Below are 26544 nucleotides of genomic sequence, written 5' to 3'. Positions count from 1 at the left end.
AGGTCAGGGAAAGGGGGACAAAAATCACAATAACCTGGCAAAAGGGGGTGCTTGGGGGTGGAGTCACTTGAGGTAGAAGAGATCAAGAGTATAGATGGGGGATGACCTGAGGTAGTGATGAACAACTGTCTCGAATCTCTGGAGGGAAGACTGGGACTGCTTGTCCTGCTTTGTGAATGTGACTGCTCGTCTTGGTGATACTTGTAAGCCAGGTAAAGCAGGACAAACAGATTACCTCCTCTCTGAAGGCCATAGGTATGCTAGTTGAGCGGTTTTTATTTCTTTCTTTCTTTTTGTATACATAGTCAAGACTCATGGAAGAGCGAGTACTACAACATGGAACAGATCATGACACCACAGGACAAAAAGAACAGCAGATCTAGAGAGGGGGGAAACACCAACAGCAGAGTTTTTTTTGTTTGTTTTTTTTGTATACAACATCGAGGCTCGTGAAAGAGCTAACATTAATCACACAAAAAATCAGACACATAAAGCATATAATAAGGGGAGCAGTAGACAAGATGGGGAGAGAGGGGGAAGGACACAAACACAACATTTGAGAGCAGGGACATCGAGAGATCTGTGGGAGGGAGAGGGCTTGGGGGGAGGTGGGAGACGTATAAAACACATGGACACTGAAAGGACTTCCAGGAAAGAAGTTGGAATTTCAAAAAAGTGGATCTGGGGTGAATTCGCGGGGGTAGAAAAGATCAAGGTTTTGGATGGAGGAAGATAGGAGATGGTGGTGAACAGCTGTTTTAAAGACCAGGAGGGAGGAGTGGGATTGAAGAGAGCGAGGGAGTTTGTTCGAGACGTGGGAGAAAAGAGGAGTGAAGGTGAGCAGAGAGTCTTGATTTTGGCAGTTTAACCATAAGAGGGTTGCTGGTAGGTCTTGTGCGACCTGTAGGAATATTTGGGGGACAGAGCACAGAGAGAGCTGGGGGAGCAAGGCCGGAGAGGAGTCGGTAGAAGACAGAAAGACCACCAACCTGCCTGCGGTGAGTGAGTGAAAGGTCCTCGGAGTTAGCTTCATTGCGGGAGATTCCAATGATTCTGAAAGCTTTGGTTTCAACAGCGTGAAGCCGAGCTAGGTGTGAGGCAGGAGCACCAGCCCAGAGGGGGGAACAGTAATTCCATTGAGCTGTGGATGAAAGCCTTGTATGTGGTGAGGTGCTCAGGTGTGCCAAGGAAGGACTTCGCACGACGGAGGATGCCCAGTCGGCGACTGGCTTTGGAGGCCAGCTTGGAAATGTGGTTTTCCCAGGAAAGGTCATGGCAGATAGTGAGACGCAAAATCTTGAGTGACAGAACTTATTGGAGAGAATTGTTGAGAAAGTAGATTGGAGGGTTGTCCAGTCAGTTTTTTTGGAGAGACATAGTGAGAGAGTGAGATTTGTCAGGATTGAAAGACATGTTCCACTTGTTTGACCAGTCTGTGATTTTGTCCAGGTCTGCAAAGAGTGAGGAGTAGTGTAGGTTGTCCCCAATCAGCCGGGGAGGTGGCGGACTACACCCCCGCTACTTTTTTCGCCATATTTGAGCAGAAATTATGTTTTTTTTTCTCGTGTTGAGCATTCATAACTGTTTCTGTTCACCTCTCGCGCACCTTTTGATACAAATGTTATAAAAATTGGATCTACGGTTGCCACAGAATCCGCCCCTCCCTCCGGCTTTGAGAAGGTCAAAAATAACCCAGCCAGGGTTAATGTTGACCCTTGTATTTGTGAGTAGACAAGTTGTGCACTTGTACTATCTATAAGCACATAATTGCACAATTGATTTTATCACTTTCATATTGTTGGTTCATGGATGTCCTTTTGATCCCTCGGATCTTGTGCAGGGAGAATTGTCCATCGGAGTCATGTATGGCCGGGATCATGTGACCGGGAGTCCTTTCACCGTTGCTGTAGCTCCTCCACTCAACCTGCACAACATCTCTCTGGACGGCTTGGCCACCAGTACGAGTCTAGTGGGGCAAAAATGCTTGCATTAAAATTTACTTTATTAATTTATTAATGAAGTTGGTTACCAGCTAATTCCTCCAATATAATATTAATTTATCCGACTACAAAACCTCACTGGAAAGATAATAAATTCAGTTGTTGAGTCTGTTGTTGACTCATTACCATATCGTGTTGTCTCTTATACCCATCCAGAAGTTATTTTTCTGTTCTTGCTAACATTTATTGGTCATGTGTTTGCCAACCTCTTTGTCTGCCTCATTGTGCTGTGTTGTGGTGTCCCTTCTTGTTGTCCTTCCTGTTTCTTTGTACTTACCTTGTTTTCTGTGCCCCTTGTAAAACTCTTCTTTCTACTCCTGTCATTGCATTGACATCTACGTTCTTATCTATAAGTACAGGTTGTTCCAAAAATACCTGGACAACTTTGGTCTTTAATATATTTAGTACAACAAATGAAACAGATAAACTTTTTTTTTTTTTTTTACTCTCATCATACCAATGTTCAGCGTTTCTCAGTAGACCTCACCTCTCTGCCAATTCCAGGTCTTCATTAACTAAATATTCCTGCAATGGAACATGGTGCGTTGGGCCCCTTGGTCACCTCATTATCATAAAGTTGTTTCCAGAGTTTGAGACATTTCTTGAACCATAAAAATAACTGCAATTTTTGAAACGTGTACAGTGAAAATGTATGGTTTCTGCAAGACTCTGATGGGTAGATCACATCAAATATACTCAGCATCCCTTAAATATATTCGTTTCTTTATTCTATTGCATCCCCGGACACCCTCCTCACAGAAAGGGAAGGGGGTCTGTGAGTCACAGGCTTTCTGACTCCTCCATCCCTGGGTACCAATGGCTGGCACCATAATCCTGAACTCATTTACAAAACGGAATAACCAAATTGAGGAATGTATGAACAACAATGGACAGGACAGCAGGAAAGATAGCACCAAAAATCCATCAAATCCGCTGCAGTAATGACTCGGTACCTCAGCAGAGAAAATGCACAAGTCCAAGAATAAATGGTTCATTGAAGTGAAAATGTAGTTGTTCCTCCTCCATGGCCTTTACAAGAAGGCAGAAGTTGATAAAAGGAGTGCATTATACGATCGTTATTACCAAGTGAAGAGATACGACTATTATTATTGTTAATATTATTAGTGTTAATTAGTATATGCTTTGTGACAATGTTATCATTTTTTTTGGTATTTATTTTCTATTTGGAATGCCATGAGGTGGAAGGACCTATTGAGCTGCTCTATACACCTTAACACGAACTGCGTTTAAAACATGGGAATTCTTCTGGATTATTTGTCGTTAATGAGCCTAATCAACTCAGGGGACCATGACGATCTTTTTGGTGTATCACATTCCACATCAGAAATCTCAATTAGAACTCCACAAAAAAACATGCTACACACACACACACACACACACACACACACACTCACAAAGTGGTGGTGGTGGATTGTTTGCAGCCACCCGGCTGCTTGTTGCATCATTTTCAGTGGGCGCGTCTGCCGCTGATGCAATGCCTCTCTATAACCAGTTATCTGGTACTAATTTTGCCCACCTCGGAAGGATGACAGGCTCAGTCAACCCCACCTGGCGTTAATTACTCACAAAGTCAAACACAAATCGTCCATTTATAGTAAATAAAAATCCATTCTGGCAAATGTACCGCATAACCTTTGACCTCCAAATAACTGTTATCCGGAGAATTTCCGTTATTCCCTTCCAATTTTTTTTTACTCGCCCTAAGTATGTCTCCTGTTTTTATATTCACCCTAAATTATTCACCATAAATACTTTTGTAAGATTTCTTTAAATTGATCACAACTTACTACATTTGAACATCCACCTTATAGCCAGAACATGACTCAAAATGATGATTGATGTTTATTCCAAAGTCTCTCTGTGGTACCAGATTCGTGAGTGGAGTCATTTCTGAGTTAGTCTGAATATTTTCATTTTGGGGGAAATTATTTAATGAAAGACAAATGGAATCAGTTTGCTGAGTTTAATGATGACTGTTTTGAAAAACGAAAACGAGTCTGTCTCTGTGTGTAAAATTATTTCCAAACATTATTTTCCTGGTAATTATCAGGCTCAGAATACAGACTAAAACGTCAAACTTTGCTCCTTACAAATGTCTCCTTCTCATGGTGATGTAGGGGAGTTCAGTGGGCAATACCTTACAATATCTCTCAACAAAATGATCTTTTCTCGTTCACTTCATTCCATTTGCCATTGTGCATTACACAGAGGTTAGCTTGGAGAAGGAGCAAACATTCTGGGTGGACCTGCGTGGTGCCGGTGGTCTGGGCCAACTTGATGTGGTAATAATGTCTGCGCAAGACCATGCCGCACCCTGTCACATCAAGGAAGAGCCTACAGGTCGACACTGTGTGACCTTCATCCTCCAGGATGAGGGCCCCCACCGTGTTGAGGTCTTTTATGACCAACATCCAGTACCTGGTAGTCCATTCATGCTCGAAGGTGTGCTGCCTCCAGATGCATGTAAGGTGGGTTTGCATATTAATACTTTTTGGAAGTACTTGTGTTATCGAGGCAGCGCCAGAGGAGGATAAGGAGTTGAGAGATACAATCGGATATTCAAAAACATTGGTGGGTGTGAGGGTACATGAAAATGGAAAATTGCTAAGTTGTGTCCAACCTTTCTTTTTCAGGTACAAGCAACTGGTATTGGTTTATCTTCTGGACATGTGGGACAACCAGCTTGTTTCACCATTGACATGAGGGCTGCAGGGGCAGGGGAACTGGGACTGACTGTGGAAGGCCCCAGCGAAGCCCAGCTTGAGTGTGTTGACAACAGGGATGGGACATACGAGGCATCTTACCTTCCACGGCAGCCAGGGGACTATCTGGTGAACATCCTTTTTGCTGGCGAGCATATCTCTGGCTCACCATTTAGAGGTGCGCACACATATTTGCATCATGGAGATGTTTCACTCGATTTACTAATACCCCAACGTTCTTAAACTCTCAGCTCACTCAATCCTTCACCTTCCTCTTCTTCCCTTTAGCTGTTGTGGAGCCAGAACCGAAGCCTGTGCATGCACAAGTGTCAGGTACCGGACTTACGCATGCCCGTATTGGCCAGCCAGCTCGCTTTTGCATCGATTTCTCAAATTGCTCACTCGGGCCAGATGACCTTTCCATATCTGTGAAACCAGATCAAGGTCCGGAAGCTCATGTGCACCTCAAACATGATTGTGGTGGTGTTTTCAATGTGACGTACACACCGTATTGTGAGGGACGACATGTTATGAGTGTGAACGTCAATGGCCGCCCCATTACAGGCTCTCCCACTGTCGTAGATGTAAAGCCAAAATTATGCCTGGATGCAGTAGTCGCCTCTGGGCAAGGCCTTGAAGAAGGTATGCATTCTTTCCTACTCATTTTTTGAGCAACCATTCTATTGCAGATATCCTTGCAGATCTCATACCACTGTTCTATCCACCACCTGTACATTTGCCTCGCTCTCTCCAACAGCATTTGTGCGTGCCATGGCCACGTTCACGATCGACACTGCTTCTGTTGCACAAAAAGGTGGTGAGAATGTGAGGGCTTTTGTCGCCAAGGATGGGAAACCCCAAAGGGAGTGCCACGTGGAAGACCATGAAAATGGAACCTACTCTGTGGAGTACATGTGCAATGAGGCAGGTGTGTTTATGAGAAATGTTATGCGACCTATAGTTGCCTCTTTAAGGGCCATATACCTTTTGCATACACATCATGGAAAGAGAGTGCGCGGAGGGTTTGGGGTGTTACACATTTACCGAATATCAGGACAAATATTGGAGTTGCGGTCAGAGCGAGTGGGCCTTTACAGCCTTAACATGCATATGAACACCAATCGTGGCTATTGACGTTATTGTTCACATTTATTTTTACTAGTACACCTGCTCACTACGGGAGGGGCAGAAAGGGTCATTCCTCTTTTGGGGTATTTAGATTACAGTCGATCGATGGTCTGGTCTCAAGAACATTGGATGTGTGTTCATTTACCAAGTTTCTTGTGGAGAGATCGCCAAGTGGTTTAAACATTCGAACAAGCACTCCGTTCAAAACAGTAAAGGAACGGCTGGCTTTGCAAGCGCTAGCTAGCCGCTTGGTAAATCAGTACACCCCGGGATTCCTCCCTTTCAGTTTCGTTTAAAATAGAAGGAGCGAGTTTCAAAAGTTCACTACGAAAAACGTCACGTTAACGCCAGGAAGGGTCATGTTATTAACCCAACACCTATGGGGTACCTAGAGTACAGTAGATCTTCGCTCAGTTATGTAAGTAAAACTTACCTCACGCATGTCGGGATTCCTCCAAATTTCTTCATTTAGTGTTATAAACAGCATTAGCGACTGTTTAAAAAGCAAATCATATGTGTTTGTGGTTCATAACATTCATTACTGTTGATTAATGTTCATTACTTCTGGTAGAGGACGTTGCTCCCACGAAAACGCCATGATAAGCTATGTATACACGTTGACTCGCCGGAAAACCCCTTGGGGAGGTGGGATATTATTGGTATTGTTGCGGATTTGAGAATCCTGTGTTTTTTTTGTGTAAATATCACCCTCTAAGTAGTGTAATGATTCCTTGTAAATATCTCCGTTTTGTGTGTAAAGGTCAAAGGTCGTCCTCTTAGTTAATCCATATACATGCACGTAGGCCACCATATACCCTTCTAAATAGTTATTTCCTTATTATGTGTATTAGTTTAAGGCTGTGTTTCCCATTAATTGACACTGCATTGCACCGAATCAGATAAGATAGAATCCCTTTTCAAGTTTCCCCCAATCCTCTCAGTGCATTGGGCGGTTTTCTTCACCCCAAACTCCATTACGCACGCGGTCAAGCCAACGAACAAGGGCGTTGCCCGCCCATCGTCATCAGAAGGTGGAGCCAGCGAGCCCCCACCAGCCAACCAGGGCTGAGGAGATACCAACACAGGCGTGGCGCGCATTGATCTTGAAGCGCGTTATAAAAGCGCCCGCGCAAGCCTTTCTGGGGAGAGATGCGTCAGAGAGTTGGCAGTCCACCGGGAGAGAGTTGAGTGGAGTTGTTCAGTGCAGTGGAGGAGGAGCAGTGAGGTTGAGCCCAGTTGAGGAGGAGAGAGTGAGACACGTGGAGGGGAAAGCGAATGGGAATCGGCACGCCCTGCTCGCGATACCAACCAGCACTCTGAAGAACAACCAGTGCGTGCACGCGAACATCGACGTGCCGCGGTCTTCGGATCTCCCTGTCGCCCGTTCTGTGAACCAGAGTGCGAGGAGTCGGAGCTGTCACCTCCAGCCCTGCCGTTTGCACGAACCTGAACCTTCTCATCCCTCCACCCATTCCTGCCATTCCATCCTTTTGTGTACGTGAGTTTGTTTTGTGTGTCTTGTCCCTGGGGTATAAGTAAGTCTGTATAAGCTAGAAATTGCACTGTGTCTTCTGGTCCTTCCATCTTTCTGTCTTTATTTTCGTATCTTTCCTCCTCCTTGGTTTCTTTTTGACTTGTACATAATTAGTAGTAATAAATTATATTTGTTCTTCCTACCTTGCCTTTCTTTCCTTTACATCCGTTTCGTCAATGATTTCCCCATTGGATACCTGTGGCACGATTTGGCCAACGTTTAAAAATCGGGTCAGTTACTTGCTAATGGTTCATGCCGCGGCTGCTAATCCGCTCGGCAATGAACATCTTGTCCGCGGTCGCAAACGGGGTTGCTCACCTGCCTCCCTGGAGGGAGCTGCGCAACTTCTGGACTCACGTCGGTCAGTCGCACACAAGGGGATTAATCCCCCCTTGGTAAGGGGAAAAAGGCCGACGTAGAGATCCGTAACAGTATTAATATTGTTTTGTAATAACATTAATATTACGCTATTAACGTTAGTTTTGTTATTCAAAGCGGCCTTGGAAAAACGCCACGATAAAGCTAACTTAATACGGCTATACACCTCAACACACAACCCATTGACGGCAATGGTGGGGAAAACCCGCTCGGGGGAGAAAACCTTGGCGAGGGGGACAAATGAATGCGCTGCAACCTTCATTATGTAACCCTTGGTCATCCTGTCGAGTTTGGTTGAGATTGGATAAGTAACGACAGAATGTATTGGCGTTAAAAATTAATCAGACAGACACAAATGGCGTATTTTAGTATTTTAGGAGTTGCGGAAGGCGAGAAGACGAGGCCATTTCATAGGGTTCGAAGCTCGTTTATTCGTTCAGAAATCTCCAGCACTCTGATCGCGAACGGAAGTCGTACAGCTTTTATAAAGCCAAAACCCTCTTCGGAGGGCGTGGCTCCAACAACCGCACGTGCGTCACGTCCACACAACCAAAAGCCCCACAGGCCCGTGCACGTGGATTATGACCAAATAAGGTAACCGCGACATGCGAATAAGTTAACCGCGACATGCGAATAAGGTAACCGCTACATGCGCATCCCCCCCTCCCCCCCCCCCCCCCCAGAATGCACTCTCACGGGCATGTACGTAGTTCGCAGGCGCGCTCGGCAGTGCCGAGAAGGCTCGAGCAGTGCTCGGCCTCGGTACGCGCGAAAAAACGCCGCCGTGGGGTTGAGCCGACCGAGGGGCTGGTCAAGGCCTTGGGGGAGGCTGCCGAGGTTCCTCGCGGGCCTCCCAAGGTTTCAGAGTAGGAGTAGTAGTTGCGCGAGTTGCGAGCAGCAGTGCGCGCGAAGGTAACGAAGCAGCCGTGCCGCCAACGTCAGTGCGCGCAAGAGATGAGCAGCAGTGCCACCCACATCTCGTAACTGCGTTCCTTCGGAGGGTCCTGGAGCAGGCTCGCCCCTCTGGTCGTAGAGGAGGAGCCGAGCACGGTGCGCGAACCACATGGCCGCTCGTCGTTTCCCAAAACTCCGTCAGTTCGATCGAAACTGCGTTTGAAACTGCGCCCGAATCCGTTCGGGAGAAGCCGGGGTCACCAGTTTAGGTGGCTTCCCTGGCCAGGGCGTGCTTGCCGTGTTCGTTTGCAGCCCCTGAATCCGTTTGGGGGCAGCCGGGGTCACCAGTTTAGGAGTTGCGGAAGGCGAGAAGACGAGGCCATTTCGTAGGGTTCGAAGCTCGTTTATTCGTACAGAAATCTCCAGCACTCTGATCGCGAACGGAAGTCGTACAGCTTTTATAAAGCCAAAACCCTCTTCGGAGGGCGTGGCTCCAACAACCGCACGTGCGTCACGTCCACACAACCAAAAGCCCCACAGGCCCGTGCACGTGGATTATGACCAAATAAGGTAACCGCTACATGCAAATAAGGTAACCGCCACATGCGAATAAGTTAACCGCGACATGCGAATAAGTTAACCGCGACATGCGAATAAGGTAACCGCTACAGTATGATTATTTTGTTGTAATGACACACTTTGAGGTAAGATCCTTTTTATATGGTAAAAACGGATAGAAACCATTTTGCATGATCTAAGAAGGTGGAAACTAAAATACGGGTACGACTGAACTATTTCAATTACCTGAGTAATATGAACAAAAATTAGTTTTGGGTGAGGGTGGTGGATGAGGTTTGAAAGGATAATGATGTTGCTTACCTGTATTATAAAAGGAGTCGTGTAAACGTCGGGCTATAACTTGGGAATGGATTATCGGATTTCAATGAAACCAATGACGACTGATTCAGGGAACTCCCAGAAAGGTTTGTAATGTAAAAACAAAGGAAGGTTTGTGTATGGGTGGGTAAATGGGCACACATGGTGAACCTGCAAATGCCAACTTGTGATGTTGGCTATCCCCACACAGAGGACAGGATCTTCCATGAATCCTTTTTTGTTCTTATTCCATTGATTAGCCATCACAACTATGCCAAGGAAATGGAAAGCCCCGTTTTTTAGCATTTACGAAAAGGCAGAGACGAGAAGACCTCAGAATTTGTTTTCTGCCACGGACCATGCCTAATACGTAACCCAGACAGTTTGATCAAAAGAAAGAGAGGGGGGGGCGGGGAATAAATTATTTTTATTTTGATCTTCCTCTTAGTGTGTTGCTAGATATGATTTGAAATTCAGCATCTAAAAACGCTGTGATGAATATCCCATTAACACTCCCCCCTCTCGCTCCCTAAGTTTATAACTAGGCCAGTATCTATGGGAACCACCTTTAGAGGCCATTTTTCCCCGCATAGCAGGTGTTGGCCTTTTTTGGACACCTTGGTCCCCTTTTTGAAGCAATGTTTTATGGCCAGATGCCCTTCCTACCACCAACCCTGTTTGTCGCCTCTTGCGACACACAGGGAATTACCAGTGAACTGGTGCTCAAATTGCAGTCCTCGGAAGGATGACAGGCTGAGTCAACCCCCCTGGTGTTAATTCAGCGATCGACCAGGATTCGAACCCAGGATCCTAGGATCCCAAGCCAGCACCCTAACCGCTAAGCAACACCAGGCTAGGCCGGTATCTATAGACCGTCTCATTTTATTTTTTCCCCATTAACAACAACTGTGTTTTTGGCAATTAGATAAAGATTGCTATTCCCATTAGCGAAGCGACGGGTCTTGTATTCTAGTGTTATATAAACTGTCGAGTAGGGGTGGGGGCAAAATTTTTGCCTTTTTTATCCACAATGTATAGATGACCCCGAAACGCTGCCACATCACATCATTGTCTATTGCACACAAATGTTTTTGTTGCATTGAATTTCAGGACATTATAACTTGATAGGTTTTGAGTATTCCGTTGGTGCACTCTGACATGCAACACGTAAATGAGTGTTTGTGTTGCGGTCACAGGACCCCACCTTATTGAAGTGACATACGATGCCGTCTCCATCCCTGGGAGCCCTTTCCAAGTATCTGTCATCGATGGATGTGATTCCTCTCGGGTCAGGGTTCACGGACCCGGGGTTGAAGCAGGGCACTGCTTCGTTTCCAACAAGTTCATGGTGGAAACACGGTGAGGGACATATTTACATATGACATAATATCACATGGAACACATCTGTAATGTAATACCGTTTGATTATTACACTCGCCTGAGGAGAGGGTATTGCATTTGAGTCTGTTTGTTACTTGCCGGAAAAGATTCCGGCAAGGATGTTGGTTTGTCTGTCTGTCTGTCTGTCTGTTTGTTTGTGCGCAGTACTACGTCTAAATCGTTGCACATAGAATCGCCATACTTTACATACATATTTGTCTTGCCCTGGAATAGACTGTGCCCAATTTTTAACTCTCTCGGCCCAAGGCCTCCATTATGACGTCATAATTCGATAATTTGACAAGTACAAAACTTCATCCAATCAAGGTGCAATTTATTGAGGGCCATGTCGGCATAAACTGGTGGAGGAAAAAAAAATAATGATGACGTCATCGGTCACGTCTTGGGAAAACCGAAAAATTTTGCACCTCTATATTTCCGAAAGTGCTGAATAGAAAAAATTAAGCCATGGCTCATTGTAAAGAACTCTCCATGGGGAATAAAATATGTTAATGATGATGTCATAGGTGCCTCCATTCGACAAGTACAAAACTTCATCCGATCAACATGAAATTTCTTGAGCATAATCCAGGAATTAATTCGTTTAGAAAACAAATAATGATGACGTCTTCGTTCACGTGGTTCGGCCGCCATATTCGTTTTAACACAAAAGCCTTAAAAACCACCGAAAAAACATCCTGGTGAGGGTTTGCAATCTCTGCTCTTTTTCTTGTTTATTCCTGTTAGTTTGATTTGACTGATTGATACCAGTTTATCAGTGTTGTCGTATCGATCACAGCAACTACTTGCTGCATACAAATTTGTGGATCATCACAATAGGTAGGCGCTCAGTCATTGGTTGACAGCACTTGCAAATTTGCGGATCACCATTGTTTGCACCTGCCCAACCAATGGTCAGTCAACAAGAAGCAGGAGAATTTGAGATATTGACACGAAAATCCTGATGGCTAGGTTACAGTTGGTGGACATCATAGATCCCACTGTGTCTTTCGTGAAGAGTAGGTGAGCCGACACTCTGAACAAATTACAAGTTTCTGCCCGGACTATCGCTGGGAAGGCAAAGGCAAACCATCCAGTGGAATCCTTGGCGTGGTGCTGCTTTGGCAGCACTAAACCTACCTTCAAGCAGAATACAACGAAGAAGAAGTTAAATGCAGTCGTTTGTGTAAAACATATTTTCAATGACAATTGTAAAGGTTCATCCCTCAGCAATCCTTCATATTGAATTGGGGCAAGAAGGTAATTTGGATGATCAGGACTACAGCACATAGTTACTTTAGGATACTTCATTGGACCAATGCGACAATGTCAAAGCCTGGGGCACAACATCACCCACTCTTGACTTCAATTGCTTTGTAGTTGGGGCCGAGTATAAAATCTTTAATTCCCTGTTTGAATCACCTGCGATTTACCAGAAGTCTTTGATGTTGCATTTGTATTTCTCACAATCTTCCAAGGGATTTTCCCATGTTTGACACTCCCTCAAGTTGGAGTGGGTCAGCTAGTTTTCCTAAGTTGTCCACTTCTCAACCATGATGAGAATAAACAATTCCCAGGGGGGTTGAGGAGTTATGCTGGAGTGTTTGGGAGGGGGGGGGGGGGGTGGGGGGAGGTGGGCTTTGAAGGTGGGAAGGGATTGATGTCTTAGGGTTGGGAGGAGGAGGGTGAGGTCTTGTGAGAGGGGCAATGAGGGGTGGGGGAAGAATTGATGATTTTCGGTGGGTTGGTGGGGTGGGGAGGGGGGCGGTTTGAGGAGATGTCAGAATCACATCTTTCTTTTTTTTTTGTATACTGAATCGAGGCTCGTGAAAGAGCTGACATTTACTTCACAAACAAATCAACCAGACAAACAAAATATATAAAAAGAGGGAGCGGAAGACAAGAGAAGGGGAAGCACACAAACACTTGAGAGCACACGGAAGCGGAAGACAAGAGAAGGGGAAGCACACAAACACTTGAGAGCACACAACATTTCTGTGGGTTTACTCACAGTAAAAATTGTAACTGGCCGTGTGTGTGTGTGATTGTAGGGGGGGGGGGGGGGGGGTGGGTGACGCAGTCACCCTACTGGTAATGTGTGTACTTTTGAAATGAACATGTTCAGCACCTTTCATTTATCCGGAAGTTACGTTGACAAATCCTTTCAGTGCATGGCTTGCTTTTCACCTGTCCTTGTCTTCTTGCCACCTTTGCCATGACATCCACAAACCAAAGAACAAATTGGTCTTGTGATTAAAAAACAATTCAATATCCTCAGTTGTGCAATAACATAATGTTATTTGCAGCCAGTGAAACAATACAGCCGATAGCTTTTGCACTTGTTGATGCAATATCCTCCATGTTTGCAAGTGTCATGTTCTTATGTTTTCCAGTGAGGCGGGTGTTGGAGGGTTGAACTTGCACATGGACGGTCCATTTGAAACTCGGTTGGAGTGTCATGAGCGAGGGGGCAACTGTGAGGTGGAATACGTTCCTTTTGTTCCCGGAAACTATGGCCTGCACGTGACACACGGAGACAAAGCCGTGCCAGGTGCGTCTACGGCTGTAAGATTATGCCATTCCAGTATTCCTGCTCGGTTCACATAGGATAAAGATTCTTCTTCTTTTTTTTTGTATGCAAGATCGAGGCTCGTGTAAGAGCTAACATTAATCACACAAAAAACATAAACGGACACATAAAATATATAAAGGAAGTGGGAGACAAGATGGGGAGAGGGAGGGAAGCACACAAGCACAACAGTAGAGAACAGGGACATCGGGAGATCTGTGGGAGGGAGAGGGCTTGGGGAGGAGGTAGGAGGAGAAGGGGTACACGGTATAAAACAAATTGACACTACCAGGAGTTTCAGGAATGAAGTCAGACATTGAAAGAGATGGATTTGGGGTGTAAATTGGAAAGGTGAAAAGGAACGGCTGAAGAGGAAGAGTTGTGATGGGTAGAAGGGAGGGGTGGGGAAACACACGGGCAGGGGAGAGGAGACCATGAGGAGACAAAATCAACAACAACAGGCATTTTAAGGCCATTTTCCCTGCAAGAGCGGGGGTTAGCCTTGCGATCTCCATGACAATCTTCTCCATTTAGCCCTATTTTCTGCATCTCCCCTTGTTAACCCCCTTGCCCGCATTTCTTCTTCCACCACCTTTAGCCAAGTCTTTCTCGGTCTTCCCCGTCCTCTACTTCCTTCTACATTCATTTCCATCACTCTTCTCAACCAGTCACTTTCATCCTTCCTCAACACATGACCAAACCATCTCAACCTGTTCCTCTTCACAGCATCCATCACAGGCTCCATTCCCATCATCTTTCGCAATTCATCATTTGTCTTCCTCTCTCTCAACGACACTCCGCACATCCACTGAACCATTCGCATTTCCACCCTTTCCAGCCTTCGTTGCTGCTCTACGTTCATTACCCATGTCTCGCTCCCATAAATCATAACACTTCTCACACATGCAGCATACACCTTTCCCTTCAGCTTCAACGACACTCTCCTCCTCGTCAGCACCATTAGGAGAGAAGACCATGAGACCATGAGGAGAGAAGGTCATTATTATTATTATTATTATTATTATTATTATTTGTATTTAAGACCTCAAACAAAGGGTAAGAGGTTAGGGGGAAAGTAGGGGGTGAAAAAAAAGGTAAAGGTAAAAAACGCCTTTTGGGTCTTCATGTTGTTTTGGGTCTTCAGGGCCATTTGGGTCTTCAGGGTCTTTTGGTTACAAAAAAACTTTACAAAACGATTTGATTTCTGCACTTTACCTGTGAGGTGGCAATTGTTTATTTGTGATTGGTGGGAAAACACCAGTTTTTCTTTGGAATGGGCATCTTTCCAATATTAATATTTATTTGGGTCATCACCATGTTCCAATTCAAAATGCCTTTTTCACAACCTCCGTTTAGTTTCCTGGTTATCGCAGCTTCTGAACAATCAGGATATAGTATGTGGTGCATCTTTGACTGGAAACTGCATGGTCACTTCATTCCTTTCATGCCATTTTATGGAATGTGTACTCTTGTGTCTTTTCAAGAGTGACAAATAAATAAATAATGGCTGTTTTGGTAGTAAGGGAGAATGAGGGTGAATCTTAATTATTCTTTGTCGTTTTAAAAATCCACAATTCCCTTATTAATGCTTGCCTTTAAACTTCAGGCAGCCCTTTCCACATTCCGGTCTTGATGGACCCGAGCAGAGTACGTGTGTCGGGGACCGGTGAAGGATCCGAAATCCGGGCCGGCGAACCTCAAAGCGTCTGTGTGAGCTGTGGTGATGTCGGTGGTGTTCCACTGGCAGTCAGCTTGTGCGGTCCCCAAGGTGAGTAGAAGCTGACGAGGATCGGTGCGGTTGTGGAAGAGAGGTGAGAGTGTGGAAGAGGTTGTGGAAGAAGCGACGATCAGTGCGTAGTGTACACTTGGAGTAAAAACCGAATTTTGGCCAACTCGTAAAGAGCTTTAAGTCTGCTCAAGAAATTCGTTGCAATTCATGAACTTCTGCAGAACATCACGTGTCCATCCCATCCCGATGCCCTTTGGTGAAAGCACCATAATATAGAACTTGTTTAAATGCTGTAACGTAACAAAAAAAAACAACTTTGTAAACGTTCTGTCAACTGAAGAAAAACTTTTTCTTCTTTTTTCAACTCCTATTTATATTCTTGGGTAAAATGCCAGAGGCATAGTAAAGGCCCCTTTATATATAGTATGAGACTTCATATGGTGCCATATGGCAAAGTATAGAAAATAAGGGACATTCCATAGCTTGTAGAAAATGCCAAACAATACAAAATACGGGGCATTCAAAAAAGTCTCGTGTGCATGCTGGACTACCCTTGTGTTCTGCGGAGGAACCAAGTAATGCTCTGGAAAAGTTCAAATAAAGGGGTGCCAATTTGATTCATAAACCTGCATGAAGAAGTAAATGTATTTTATTTGCCAGATGTAGGGCACCCCTTTATATGAACTTTTCTCCCTTTGATAAAGGGAGGGGTGCTTTGCGCCTCCCTTTGATTTCTCCCTTTTGTCTTTGTTTCATATGGGAGGCTGGAGGCAAGACACAGCAGCATGGGCACATCAGTCAGGGCTGATTACCTCTGCCAACGAAGGTGGATGGTGGCATGTTTTCACCCCTGTCTGTTTGTTTGTTTGTCTGTTTGTGAACAGGATATCTCAAAAAGTTGTGAATGGGTTCAGATGAAATTTGGTGGACAGGTTGGGTATGTGATATGGACGAAATGATTAGATTTTGGTGAAGATCCACATCTAGATCTCGATCTGATAATTTTTAAAGTGATTCTTCACCATTGAGAGTTAGGGCAAAAACCGATATATATATATATATATATATATATATATATATATATATATATATATATATATATATATATATATATATATATATATATATATATATATATATATATATATATATATATATATATTATATATATATATACATATATATATATATATATATATATACATACATATATATATATATATATATATATATATATATATATATATATAAATATATATATATGTATATATATGTATAATGTATATATATATATATGTATATATATATATATATGATTATATGTATATATTGTTGCGGATATGAGGATTGCATTTTTTTGATTGTGTGTATTGTATTGTGGTAAATTGTTGTGTAACATTGGTTGGATATGGCCCCTCCTGCCTCCAGAGTTGTGTAAAGGTAAAAAGGGCGTCCCGGTAGTTAATTCCATGAAACACCACATTGCAGGACCCGATAAAACCCTTGTTCAGTAGCTTATATCTTATTATGTGTTTTAGAGTAAGGCCTTGTCTTCCATTAGAATAATACTCCATTGCACTGAATCAATTAAGAATAGCTCCCCTTCAATACTTCCATTTCCCAGCCAAAACTCTCCATCTGCGGGTAAAGCAGTTCACAAGCGTGGGGTGCACGCCCTCTCATTTCGCTGCTATAGTGAATATGTGCTCCGTGCTCTGTTTGAACAGGAGGGGCGGGGTCGCCCGGGAGAGGCAAGCCCAGGGCGCGCCACGAAGGGCGGGGCTGTTCAGCCCCATGCCCAAATAAGGAAACAAGCCCGTGGCTCGCCACGAGGGGCGTGCCGTCGGCGCCATGCCCAAATAAGGAGACAAGCCCGTGGGATTACCATACAAGGTCACGAAACAGAGCACGGGGGAGGAGGGCGGTACCGAAACCGAAGGGGGCGTGACAGACCCGCGCTGAAGGTTTGGACAGAAGGGTGCGACGATCGCTGGAAGAAGCTAACACCAGAGATACGGCAGATGAGTCCAGGTGCGTAAGAGGGTCGGCAGTCCACCGGGAGAGAGTTCAGAGTTGCACCGGAGTTGCGTGAGAGATACGAAAAGCCTTTGACAAAGAGCCGCTTCAACCAGCCCCGTTTCAACCCGCCGAGTGACCCTGCCGGCGTGCGCTGTAAAGCCGAATACAAGGAGCTGCCGGCGTGCGCTGTAAAGCCAAATACAAGGAGCTGCCGGCTCCTCGCTTCCCGCCCGGAGTGGACCTGCTCGCTGTGCCCTGTGATTCCACCTGCTCATCCCTCCAAACGATTCCTACCCTTCCATCCATTTGCGTACGTAAGTTTGTTCTGTTCGTGCTGTCCTGGGTAGTAAACTAAGTCAGTATAAGCTAGTAATTTGCACTGTGTTGCCTGCTTTTTCATGTCCGCTGTAAATACCCGTGACTGCTCTTTTTGCTTATGTGTGTGTAAATAATAATAAACCCCGTTACTCTTCTGTACGTCTTCTTCTTCCTCTTTGCATTCGTCATCTTAGTCTTTTCCCGATTGAATAGCGGTGGCGCGATACGGCCAACGTCTGGGTGAATCGGGTGAGTCGGGGAACAACTGTTCGGCCGCGGTGCCTTCGCTCGGCAAACATACCATCCTTAACCGCATACCGTAACAATATATATATATACAGACTTGGCATTTAATATGGAATCTTTTTTTGTGGGGGTGAACTTACTTTTCAAGATGACTTAGAACCAAAAGTTCATTGGAATTATGTTGAAATTATTCTAGATTTTGTTAATGTGACCTTTAAAAGAAACAAAAACCACATTTGACATTTCGAAGCAAATAAATTGATCCTTGAAAGTGATGTAAACTGATATCGAACTCAATTCACGGACAGTACTGTGTTAAACTTCTATGCGTTTTCCAGAAGTATCTCTTTATTTTGCACATTCGCCAAAAAAATTTTTTAACAAAAACAAAAGTTAAATTACGACTGGGATTACGGACAGTAAAATTACAGTTCATTACTTCGTGTAACCCCCACGAGCATTCAGGAGAGCACGTACACGTTGAGGCATGCTGTTCACGAGATTTGCCAAGGTTTGGACAGGAATCGCTTGCCATGCAGTGACAATAGCCTGCTGCAATTCACGCACAGAGGCAGGCTGCTGGTCCAAGTTGTCGATTTGACGCGTTAATTCTGCCCACAAGTTCTCGATCGGATTCATATCCGGGGACATGGCAGGCCACTCCATATGCTCTACACCACGGTCAGCAAGAAAGTGTTGGATCATGCGAGCACGATGAGGCCGTGCATTGTCATCTTGGAAGACAAAGTTTCCTCGAAAGGCTGCACGAACAAATGGAAGCAATGTTTCTTCCAGAATGGCCCTGTGCTTGAACTGGTTCAGGTTTCCATTCAGAACAACCAGGTCAGTTTTGCTCCCTGCATGAAAAGCAGCCCAAACGGTCACCCCACCACCTCCAGCTTGGACTCTTGGCACTATACAATCTTCGTTGTAGGCTTCATGCACTTGTCTGTGCACTCGGGCGTGGCCATATTGACGATAGACCAGAAATCTAGACTTGTCACTGAAGATCACGTGATTCCAGTGTCCTGGCTGCCATTGACGGTGCTCTCTGGCCCACTGCAATCGGTGCTGGCGGTGTTGTCTGGTCAGACGTGGCTTTCTCAGGGGACACCTGGCACGATAGCCTGCTTGAACCAGTCGTTGGTTGACTAGCCTTCTGGATACAGGCACATTTGTCAGTTGCTGCCACTCAGCCCTAAGCCGATTAGCTGACTTGGTACGGCCATTGCGGACTAACCGGTGCAGCTGGCGATCATCCCTCCTTGTGGTTCTGTGGGGACGTCCTGACCTCGGTATTGGAGTAGGGACACCCCTCTGAGCATTTCGTTTCAGGATCTTTGACACCTGACCTTGAGTGATGCCATACTGCCGAGCAATAGCACGCTGTTTCATGCCGGAATTTCGTAAAGCCACCACTAAATGACAAACAGCATTGTCGAGTTGACGGACCATCTCCAGGGGAAGCAGCAATAACTTTTGTAGACGTGCAGCAGTTGTTTTCCACTAATACAGAACGCAACAACCCTTATATACCCGATTGTGAAGCCAATCGTCAAATGTACCTGTCCGTACATTTTGTCACGCCCCCTGTGCTATAATCCTGTTATTGACTTCTTGCTGCGACAGACAATCAGTGACATGGTTCTTTTAACAAAGAAATCACCGAAGCATAAAATAATCTCACCAGATTGATATAGAGTTCAGAAAGTAAACCCAAGTCAAGAAAAAAAAAATCCATATTAAATGCCAAGTCTGTGTATATATATATACTGTATATATATATATATATATATATATATATATATACAGTATATATATATATATATATATATATATATATATATATATATATATATATATATATATGTATATATATATATATATATGTATATATATATATATATATATATATATTATATATATATATATATATATATATATATATATATATATATATATATATATATATATATATATATATATATATATATATACAACAACACACAACATGCATTTTAAAGGCCATTTTCCCTGCGAGAGCGGGGGTTAGCCTTGCGGTCCCCATGACAATCTTCTCCATTTTGCCCTATTTTCTGCATCTCTCCTTGTTAACCCCCTTGCCCGCATTTCTTCTTCCACCATCTTTAGCCAAGTCTTTCTCGGTCTTCCCCGTCTTCTACTTCCTTCTACATTCATTTCCATCACTCTTCTCAACCAGTCACTTTCATCCTTCCTCAACACATTACCAAACCATCTCAACCTGTTCCTCTTCACAGCATCAATCACAGGCTCTATTCCCATCATCTTTCGCAATTTATCATTTGTCTTCCTCTCTCTCAACGATACTCCGCACATCTGTCGAACCATTCGCATTTCCACCCTTTCCAACCTTCGTTGCTGCTCTACGTTCATTACCCATGTCTCGCTCCCATAAATCATAACACTTCTCACACATGCAGCATACACCTTTCCCTTCAGCTTCAACGACACTCCCCTCATCATCAGCACGCCACTCAATTCCCGAAACTTCTTCCATGCACATCTCACTCGAGCAACCGTTGCCGAGTCTGATCCACCTTCTCCATTCAGCATGTCTCCGAGGTAGCAAAATGTTTTCACACCTTCCAGCTTCACGCCATCTCCAAGATCCAACTCAACATTTCCTCCATCTGCAGCTCCCTCTGTGCACACCTTACATTTGAATGTAGCTGCCACACTGGTTAATGACCCTCTCAGACCACTACATTTTTGATGAACCCACTCAGCGCACATTGTACACTGAATGGAGTTCACTCCGACACCCTTCCTACACACAGCACAGGGCCACTTCCCAGTTCTTTCCACCTCACCACATGCTTTACCACTTGCCATCACCTTCGTCTTTCCGATATTCACCTTCAGACCTTTTGTCTCCATACATTCCTTCCACGTGTTCATCTTTTCCTTCAGTCCATCCATACTTTCCGCAATCAACACCAGATCATCTGCATACAACAACTCCCACGGTAAACCCTCCTTTACATTCTGAGCCAGCACCTCCATCACAGCTACAAATAGTAGTGGACTTAGTACCGACCCCTGATGCACTCCCACCTTCACCTCAAACTCACCACTGTTCCCGTCCTTCGTCCTTACAGCTGTGCGTGCTCTTTTGTACATTGCCATCACTACTCTGATCAACCATTCCTCCACTCCTAACTTCCTCAATGCCCATGTCAATACTTTGCGTGGAACCCGATCGAATGCTTTCTCCAGATCAACAAACCCAAGAAACAACTTCTTCCTCTTCTCCATGTACTTCTCCTGCAACTGCCTCACAATGAAAAGCGCGTCTGTCGTTCCTCTTCCTGGCATAAATCCAAACTGCATTTCGTCGATCTTCACTTTCTTCCTTATCCTCCTCTCCAACACCCTTTCCAATACCTTCATTCCATGCTCCAATAACTTTATCGCTCGGTACGAGCCACACTCCAGAGGGTCACCTTTCCCCTTGTATAGAGGGACGAGGGTACTCAGTTCCCAATCCACTGGAATGCGGCCTTCTTTCACCACCAGATTACAGATCTCTGTCATTCTCTTCACACCCCAACTTCCTGCTGCCTTCAACATATCTCCCACAACTCCCGTCGGCCCTCCCGCTTTTCTACCCTTCATTGCTTTTATCGCTTCCTCAACTTCCTTCTCAGTTATCTTCTCTGCCGGTCCTAAAACTGGGTTACTCTCTATGTTGCCATCCCATTCATTCTCTGTATTCAACAGCATTTCCATATATCTTTTCCATCTTCCTTTAATTCCATCTGGGTCGACAACGATTTGTCCCACTTCATCCTTCAAGCAGCTCACCCCCATCACATCACACCTCTCTTTCGCTATCTGCTTTGCAATCCTGAATACCGCTCTCTGACCCTCTTCCGAATCCAAGCGTTCTCCGAACATTTTCCTACATGCCTCCTGCGCCTTTGCTACCTCTTTCTTTGCAGCCTTCCTGGCTGCCTTATAACTTTCATGCTCTGCTGTTTCTGCTCCCGTACCCTTCGCCTTCTGCCACTCCTTGAACTTCTTCCTCTTCTCGTCAATCGTCTTTCCAACTTCATCATCCCACCACCATGTTTCCGAGTGCCTTGGTGGTCCTTTTGTCCATCCACATACCTCACCAATGGCTCCCAACAGACTAGCTTTCATTGACATCCAACCACTTTCAAGCTCAACCACATCATCCTCGACCCTACTCAGCCTCTCTTTTAATGCCTCCCTTACTGTCACCTCTTTCAACCTCCACACCTTCATTCTTGGTTGGTACTTCACCCGCCGAGCTCTCCTCGCACCTTTCACCCTTACGTCGCAGACAACCAAGTGGTGCTGTGAAACAGCCTCCTCCCCCGGGATCACCTTTGTGTCTCGGAGGTGCCCCCTATCTCGCCTACGCACCATCAGGTAGTCAACGGTTGTCGTCGACCCACCTGACGTGTATGTAACAAGCTTATTATCCTCTTTCTGGAACTGAGTATTACAAATCAACAAATCAGCTCCATCAGCAAACTCCAAAATCCTTTCACCTTCTCCATTTCTCACACCATATCCGTAACCCCCATGAACTCCTTCAAAACCATCCATACTCCTTCCCACATGTCCATTTAGGTCTCCTCCTACCACAACAACTTCCTCATCTTTCACTGCTGACAACTTGCCAGGTATATTGCTGGGGACCCGAGGATGTGCCTTTTCAAGGTTTCATATTAATCGGACAAGTAGTTACCGAGCTATGGCGATTTCTTTACCAAACTCCGCAAGCCGTTCGCTTTGGACCAAACCATTGCATGTAAATAGAGGGGGGGGGATTGTCACCGTACTCGCAAGCCGTTCGCTTTGGACCAAACCATTTCATGTAAATAGAGGGGGGGGATTGTCACCGTACTCGCAAGCCGTTCGCTTTGGACCAAACCATTTCATGTAAATAGAGGGGGGGGATTGTCACCGTACTCGCAGGCCGTTCGCTTTGGACCAAACCATTTCATGTAAATAGAGGGGGGGGATATAATTTTAGATATATATATAGTACGGGACTGATAGATATATATATAGATATATATCTATCTATAATTCCAGTAATCTCTGTGTGTATGTGTGTATGTGTGTCTGTGTGTCTGTGTGTCTGTGACCGCTGTTTCTCGACAACCACGGGACCGATATACTTGAAACTTGCCAGGTATATTGCTGGGGACCCGAGGATGTGCCTTTTCAAGGTTTCATATTAATCGGACAAGTAGTTACCGAGCTATGGCGATTTAGCCGTTCGCTTTGGCTTTGCGAATGGACCAAACCATTTCATGTAAATAGAGGGGGGGGGGGGGGGTTCTGTGGTCGTTGCGAATGGACCAAACCATTTAATGTAAATAGAGGGGTGGGGTTCTGTGGTCGTTACTGCCACGTGGTTTCAAAGTTTTTTTTTGTTGTTGTTGTTTGCACGCATGTTTTTTTGCACGCACGTACGGGCACCCACGTACGGGCACGTCCTAGTATTATAAACAAGAATCGAATTCCTGCGTAGGGCTATGTGTGAAAAATTCTGATTCAATACGGGACTCGAACCACGGACCTCCATTGATTACGCGTCAACAGTCCACTGCGATACATATATATATATCACAAAACTTGGTGGACAGGTTGGGTGTGTGACGAGGACGAATCAATTCAATTTTGGTGAAGATTCGAATCTGGATCCGGCTCAGAAATTTGTTCAGTGATTCTTCTCATTGAAAAAGGTTATGGACGGATTCAGACAAAACTTGCTGGACAGATTGGGTGTGTGAAAAGAACAAGCCGATTCGATTTTGGTTCAGGTCCGAATCCAGATCCGGCCTCTCGGTGGGATACAAAATGTAAACTGTTCAGCCTGGCGGAGGTTTGCTCCCTACTGTGTGCCCTTCTAGTTGTTATGGTATTCTGATAATATAAGGACATAAGCTCCTGCCTTCTTACGACAATCAAAACTGGTAAACGTACAGGCAGTCTGTGGTTTGGACTTTCTGCTGTCATTTTAAGCTAAAGTGTTTTATAAATCCAAAATGAGAGGGAAAAAACGATATCGCACATTCATAGTTTCAATACATTTCCAGAACTGTAGTAACAAACGCAGGCAGATGCACCTATTTAAAGCGCAATTGCTGTGCTGTAATTCACAGATCCAAGTAATTCAGATTATTTGAAACTATGAATGAATGATATTTTCCGTAGTTCTACACCTGTAATGAATGATGTATTCATTCTTTCATAGCCTCTGTTTCAGTCATTTAGAGAAAGAAAAAGAAGAAGTAATTTTACATTTTTTGCAGCAGTTGTTGCCTTAAATACATTCAGAGTACAACATTTGGATTTTTCTGAAAGAAACTAAATATGAACGTGTGCCTGGACAATAATTATCCAAGAGAAGTAGTGGAGGATGTTGAAGGGTGATACCTTTACACTGGAATAAATGCGGATTTATTGGTGCATGGGTGAGATTTAACGGTGCAACTGTCATGGTGGCCACAGGCCGGGATGATGAAACTGTGTTAGCTCAAACACTGAAGAGTAATACAACAGTGCCATCTGGCTTTGAAACTTGATGTTGCACTCCCAAATTTTCTCTCTCTTTCATATGCAGCACATGGCTGTAGGTAGCATAATTTGCTGGGACAGCAATTGTCAGAAGTGTGCTCCTTATAGGTTAGAGCAGGAATTTGTAATTTGTTCAGGGTGTCGGCGATAGCTTATCAACTCCAACTCTTTGTAGACATCATGGGAGCTTTAACATCCACTAACAAATGCTGGCATCCGAGGGACGGCACCCACATTGATGAATTGCCCTACCTATGAAACACAAGGATTAAAATTTTATAGCTGGGCCGAGATTCGTATCTATGCTAGATGGGTCAGGGTGAGTGTGCCTCTCGGCTATCCTGCTAGCCTGTCCAGTGTCCATTGCTTGATATGCATTCATTCACATCAGCCGATTTAACAGTTCGCTGCACACCCCGCACCTGAACCAAGATCTAATCGGCTTGTTCTTGCCACCAAAGCAACTCGTCCACCTAGTTTTGTCATAATCCGTCCACACCTTTTTGAAGTATGATGCATATATCGGTTTTGGCCCTATCTCTCAATGGTGAAGAATCACTTAAAAAGTTCTCAGATCCGAATTCAGATCTTCCCCAAAATCTAATCGTTTCATTCTGGTCCGACAATAAATATCTCCACCAAATTTCATCCAAATTCGTCCATAACTTTTTGAGATATCCGGTTTACAGAGAGACGGGTGCAAACATAGATTGAAATCATAATCCGAGTAATAATTAATATATTTTGTTACTTTTTAGATGTATTTGATACTAGAAAGATTATCCTTCCCCATTGATGAGAAAAGTTTAAGTTAATCTATCAATATAAACAATTTCATGGACTTTTAAAAAGACTAATTGTGGTGCACTTTGGGTTTCACTCAGAACCAAAGCTTCAGGAACCAAAAGCCAAAAGATCCAAAGCTCTGAGCTACTTGTAACGCCCCGCATGAAATGGCGGTGCAACATCGGGTGGCGGAGGTTTAATTTGTGTTAAAAGAGGGCAAAATATGAATAAAATTTGACACCAACATTATTCATGCCTGTTCTCCCGTCTTTTCCAAAGTGAATGTGAAGCTTTTCAAATGCAGCGTGGGAAGCGGCCGCTAGGAATGGGAGACAGCTGATGCATGGATAGGCACCAACTTCAACTTGTATAATAGATTTGTTAATACTTTATTTACTTTTCAACACTTATACTGTGAGCTAAAAAGGCTGCTGCTGTGATCTTGCTTAATTCATGAGCCTGTATCTGTTATTTAGGATATTCATTAAAGAAAGTTCCTTAGAAAGTTACAAAATAGAGAGAAAGGGTGGGGTTGGGGAGAAGGGGGGTCTTTGAGGTTGTTTGCCCCAGGCCTCGTGCTGGCTCTCGACGCCCCTGCAAACATGATGCAAACATGATAAACCACTGACCCTGAATAGGTCCAACCTCTGCATGTCCAACCATGTCCAACCTCTGCAGACACCAAATCCAGTCAGCACCCATCGCAAGCTGATCGTCAAAGTATATAAATGCTCCTGGAAAGTCAGGCAATACCTGTTCAATTGCTGGCTGTGATGTACTAGGTGCTGTCTTGATACCATAAAACAGTTCTTCATACCTTTACCACTCATAATCTTTATTGCACATTATGGCAGAGTACCTTTTTGATTCCTCGTCTGTCTGCATTTGCTTTGGGCCAAGTCAATTATGAGTACATTGAATTGTCACCCAATCTCTCGCCTCATCTTCTGAGCAAGGGATGGAAATATGACTTAATTCTTTGGAAGTGGGTATGGCTCATCTCGTTATGCAGAGTTTATTGTTTATTTGAAACATCCACAAATTCTAAAGCATCTATCGTCTTTCACCACAGGCAGAACGGTTCTGGCCCAGTCACGACTCTCACCTATCTAACACTCTGTCCTTCTCAAGCCCTTCAATATCTTGTTTAATCAAGGGGTTCAAAGCACTTCATCCTTGTCTTGGCTTGGGAATTCCTATCAACATGCAGTGTACATTTCACACCTTTCAGCAACCTGAACTCTGGATTCAACACATTTCCATGTTTCCTCAATACTCCCCAATACCTTGTCTGCTACATCAAATACCTTGAATGCATATCCACGAGTGCTCTAATGATTTACCTGATCTCACACACCTTATAC

At 44.4% G+C, this 26544-nt stretch overlaps 1 protein-coding gene across 2 annotated transcripts in view; it reads left to right on the top strand.

The window, feature by feature from the left end:
• Nucleotides 1-26544, top strand: part of LOC137437004 (filamin-C) — a 280189-nt gene that overhangs the window by 150501 nt on the left and 103144 nt on the right. For both annotated transcript variants that reach the window (XM_068131290.2, XM_068131289.2), the window contains exons 20-27: nt 1841-1958; nt 4230-4489; nt 4655-4901; nt 5012-5365; nt 5481-5651; nt 10730-10892; nt 13307-13464; nt 15089-15250. In XM_068131290.2, coding sequence (XP_067987391.2) covers nt 1841-1958; nt 4230-4489; nt 4655-4901; nt 5012-5365; nt 5481-5651; nt 10730-10892; nt 13307-13464; nt 15089-15250 — 1633 coding nt within the window. The remainder of the gene's footprint in view (nt 1-1840; nt 1959-4229; nt 4490-4654; nt 4902-5011; nt 5366-5480; nt 5652-10729; nt 10893-13306; nt 13465-15088; nt 15251-26544) is intronic.

The sequence above is a fragment of the Myxine glutinosa genome, chromosome 11 (genome assembly GCF_964187855.1).
Source record: "Myxine glutinosa chromosome 11, kmMyxGlut1.1, whole genome shotgun sequence".
NCBI lineage: Eukaryota > Metazoa > Chordata > Myxini > Myxiniformes > Myxinidae > Myxine > Myxine glutinosa.
The sequence above is the reverse complement of the archived record's forward strand: the minus strand, read 5'-3'. Positions and strand labels throughout refer to the sequence as shown.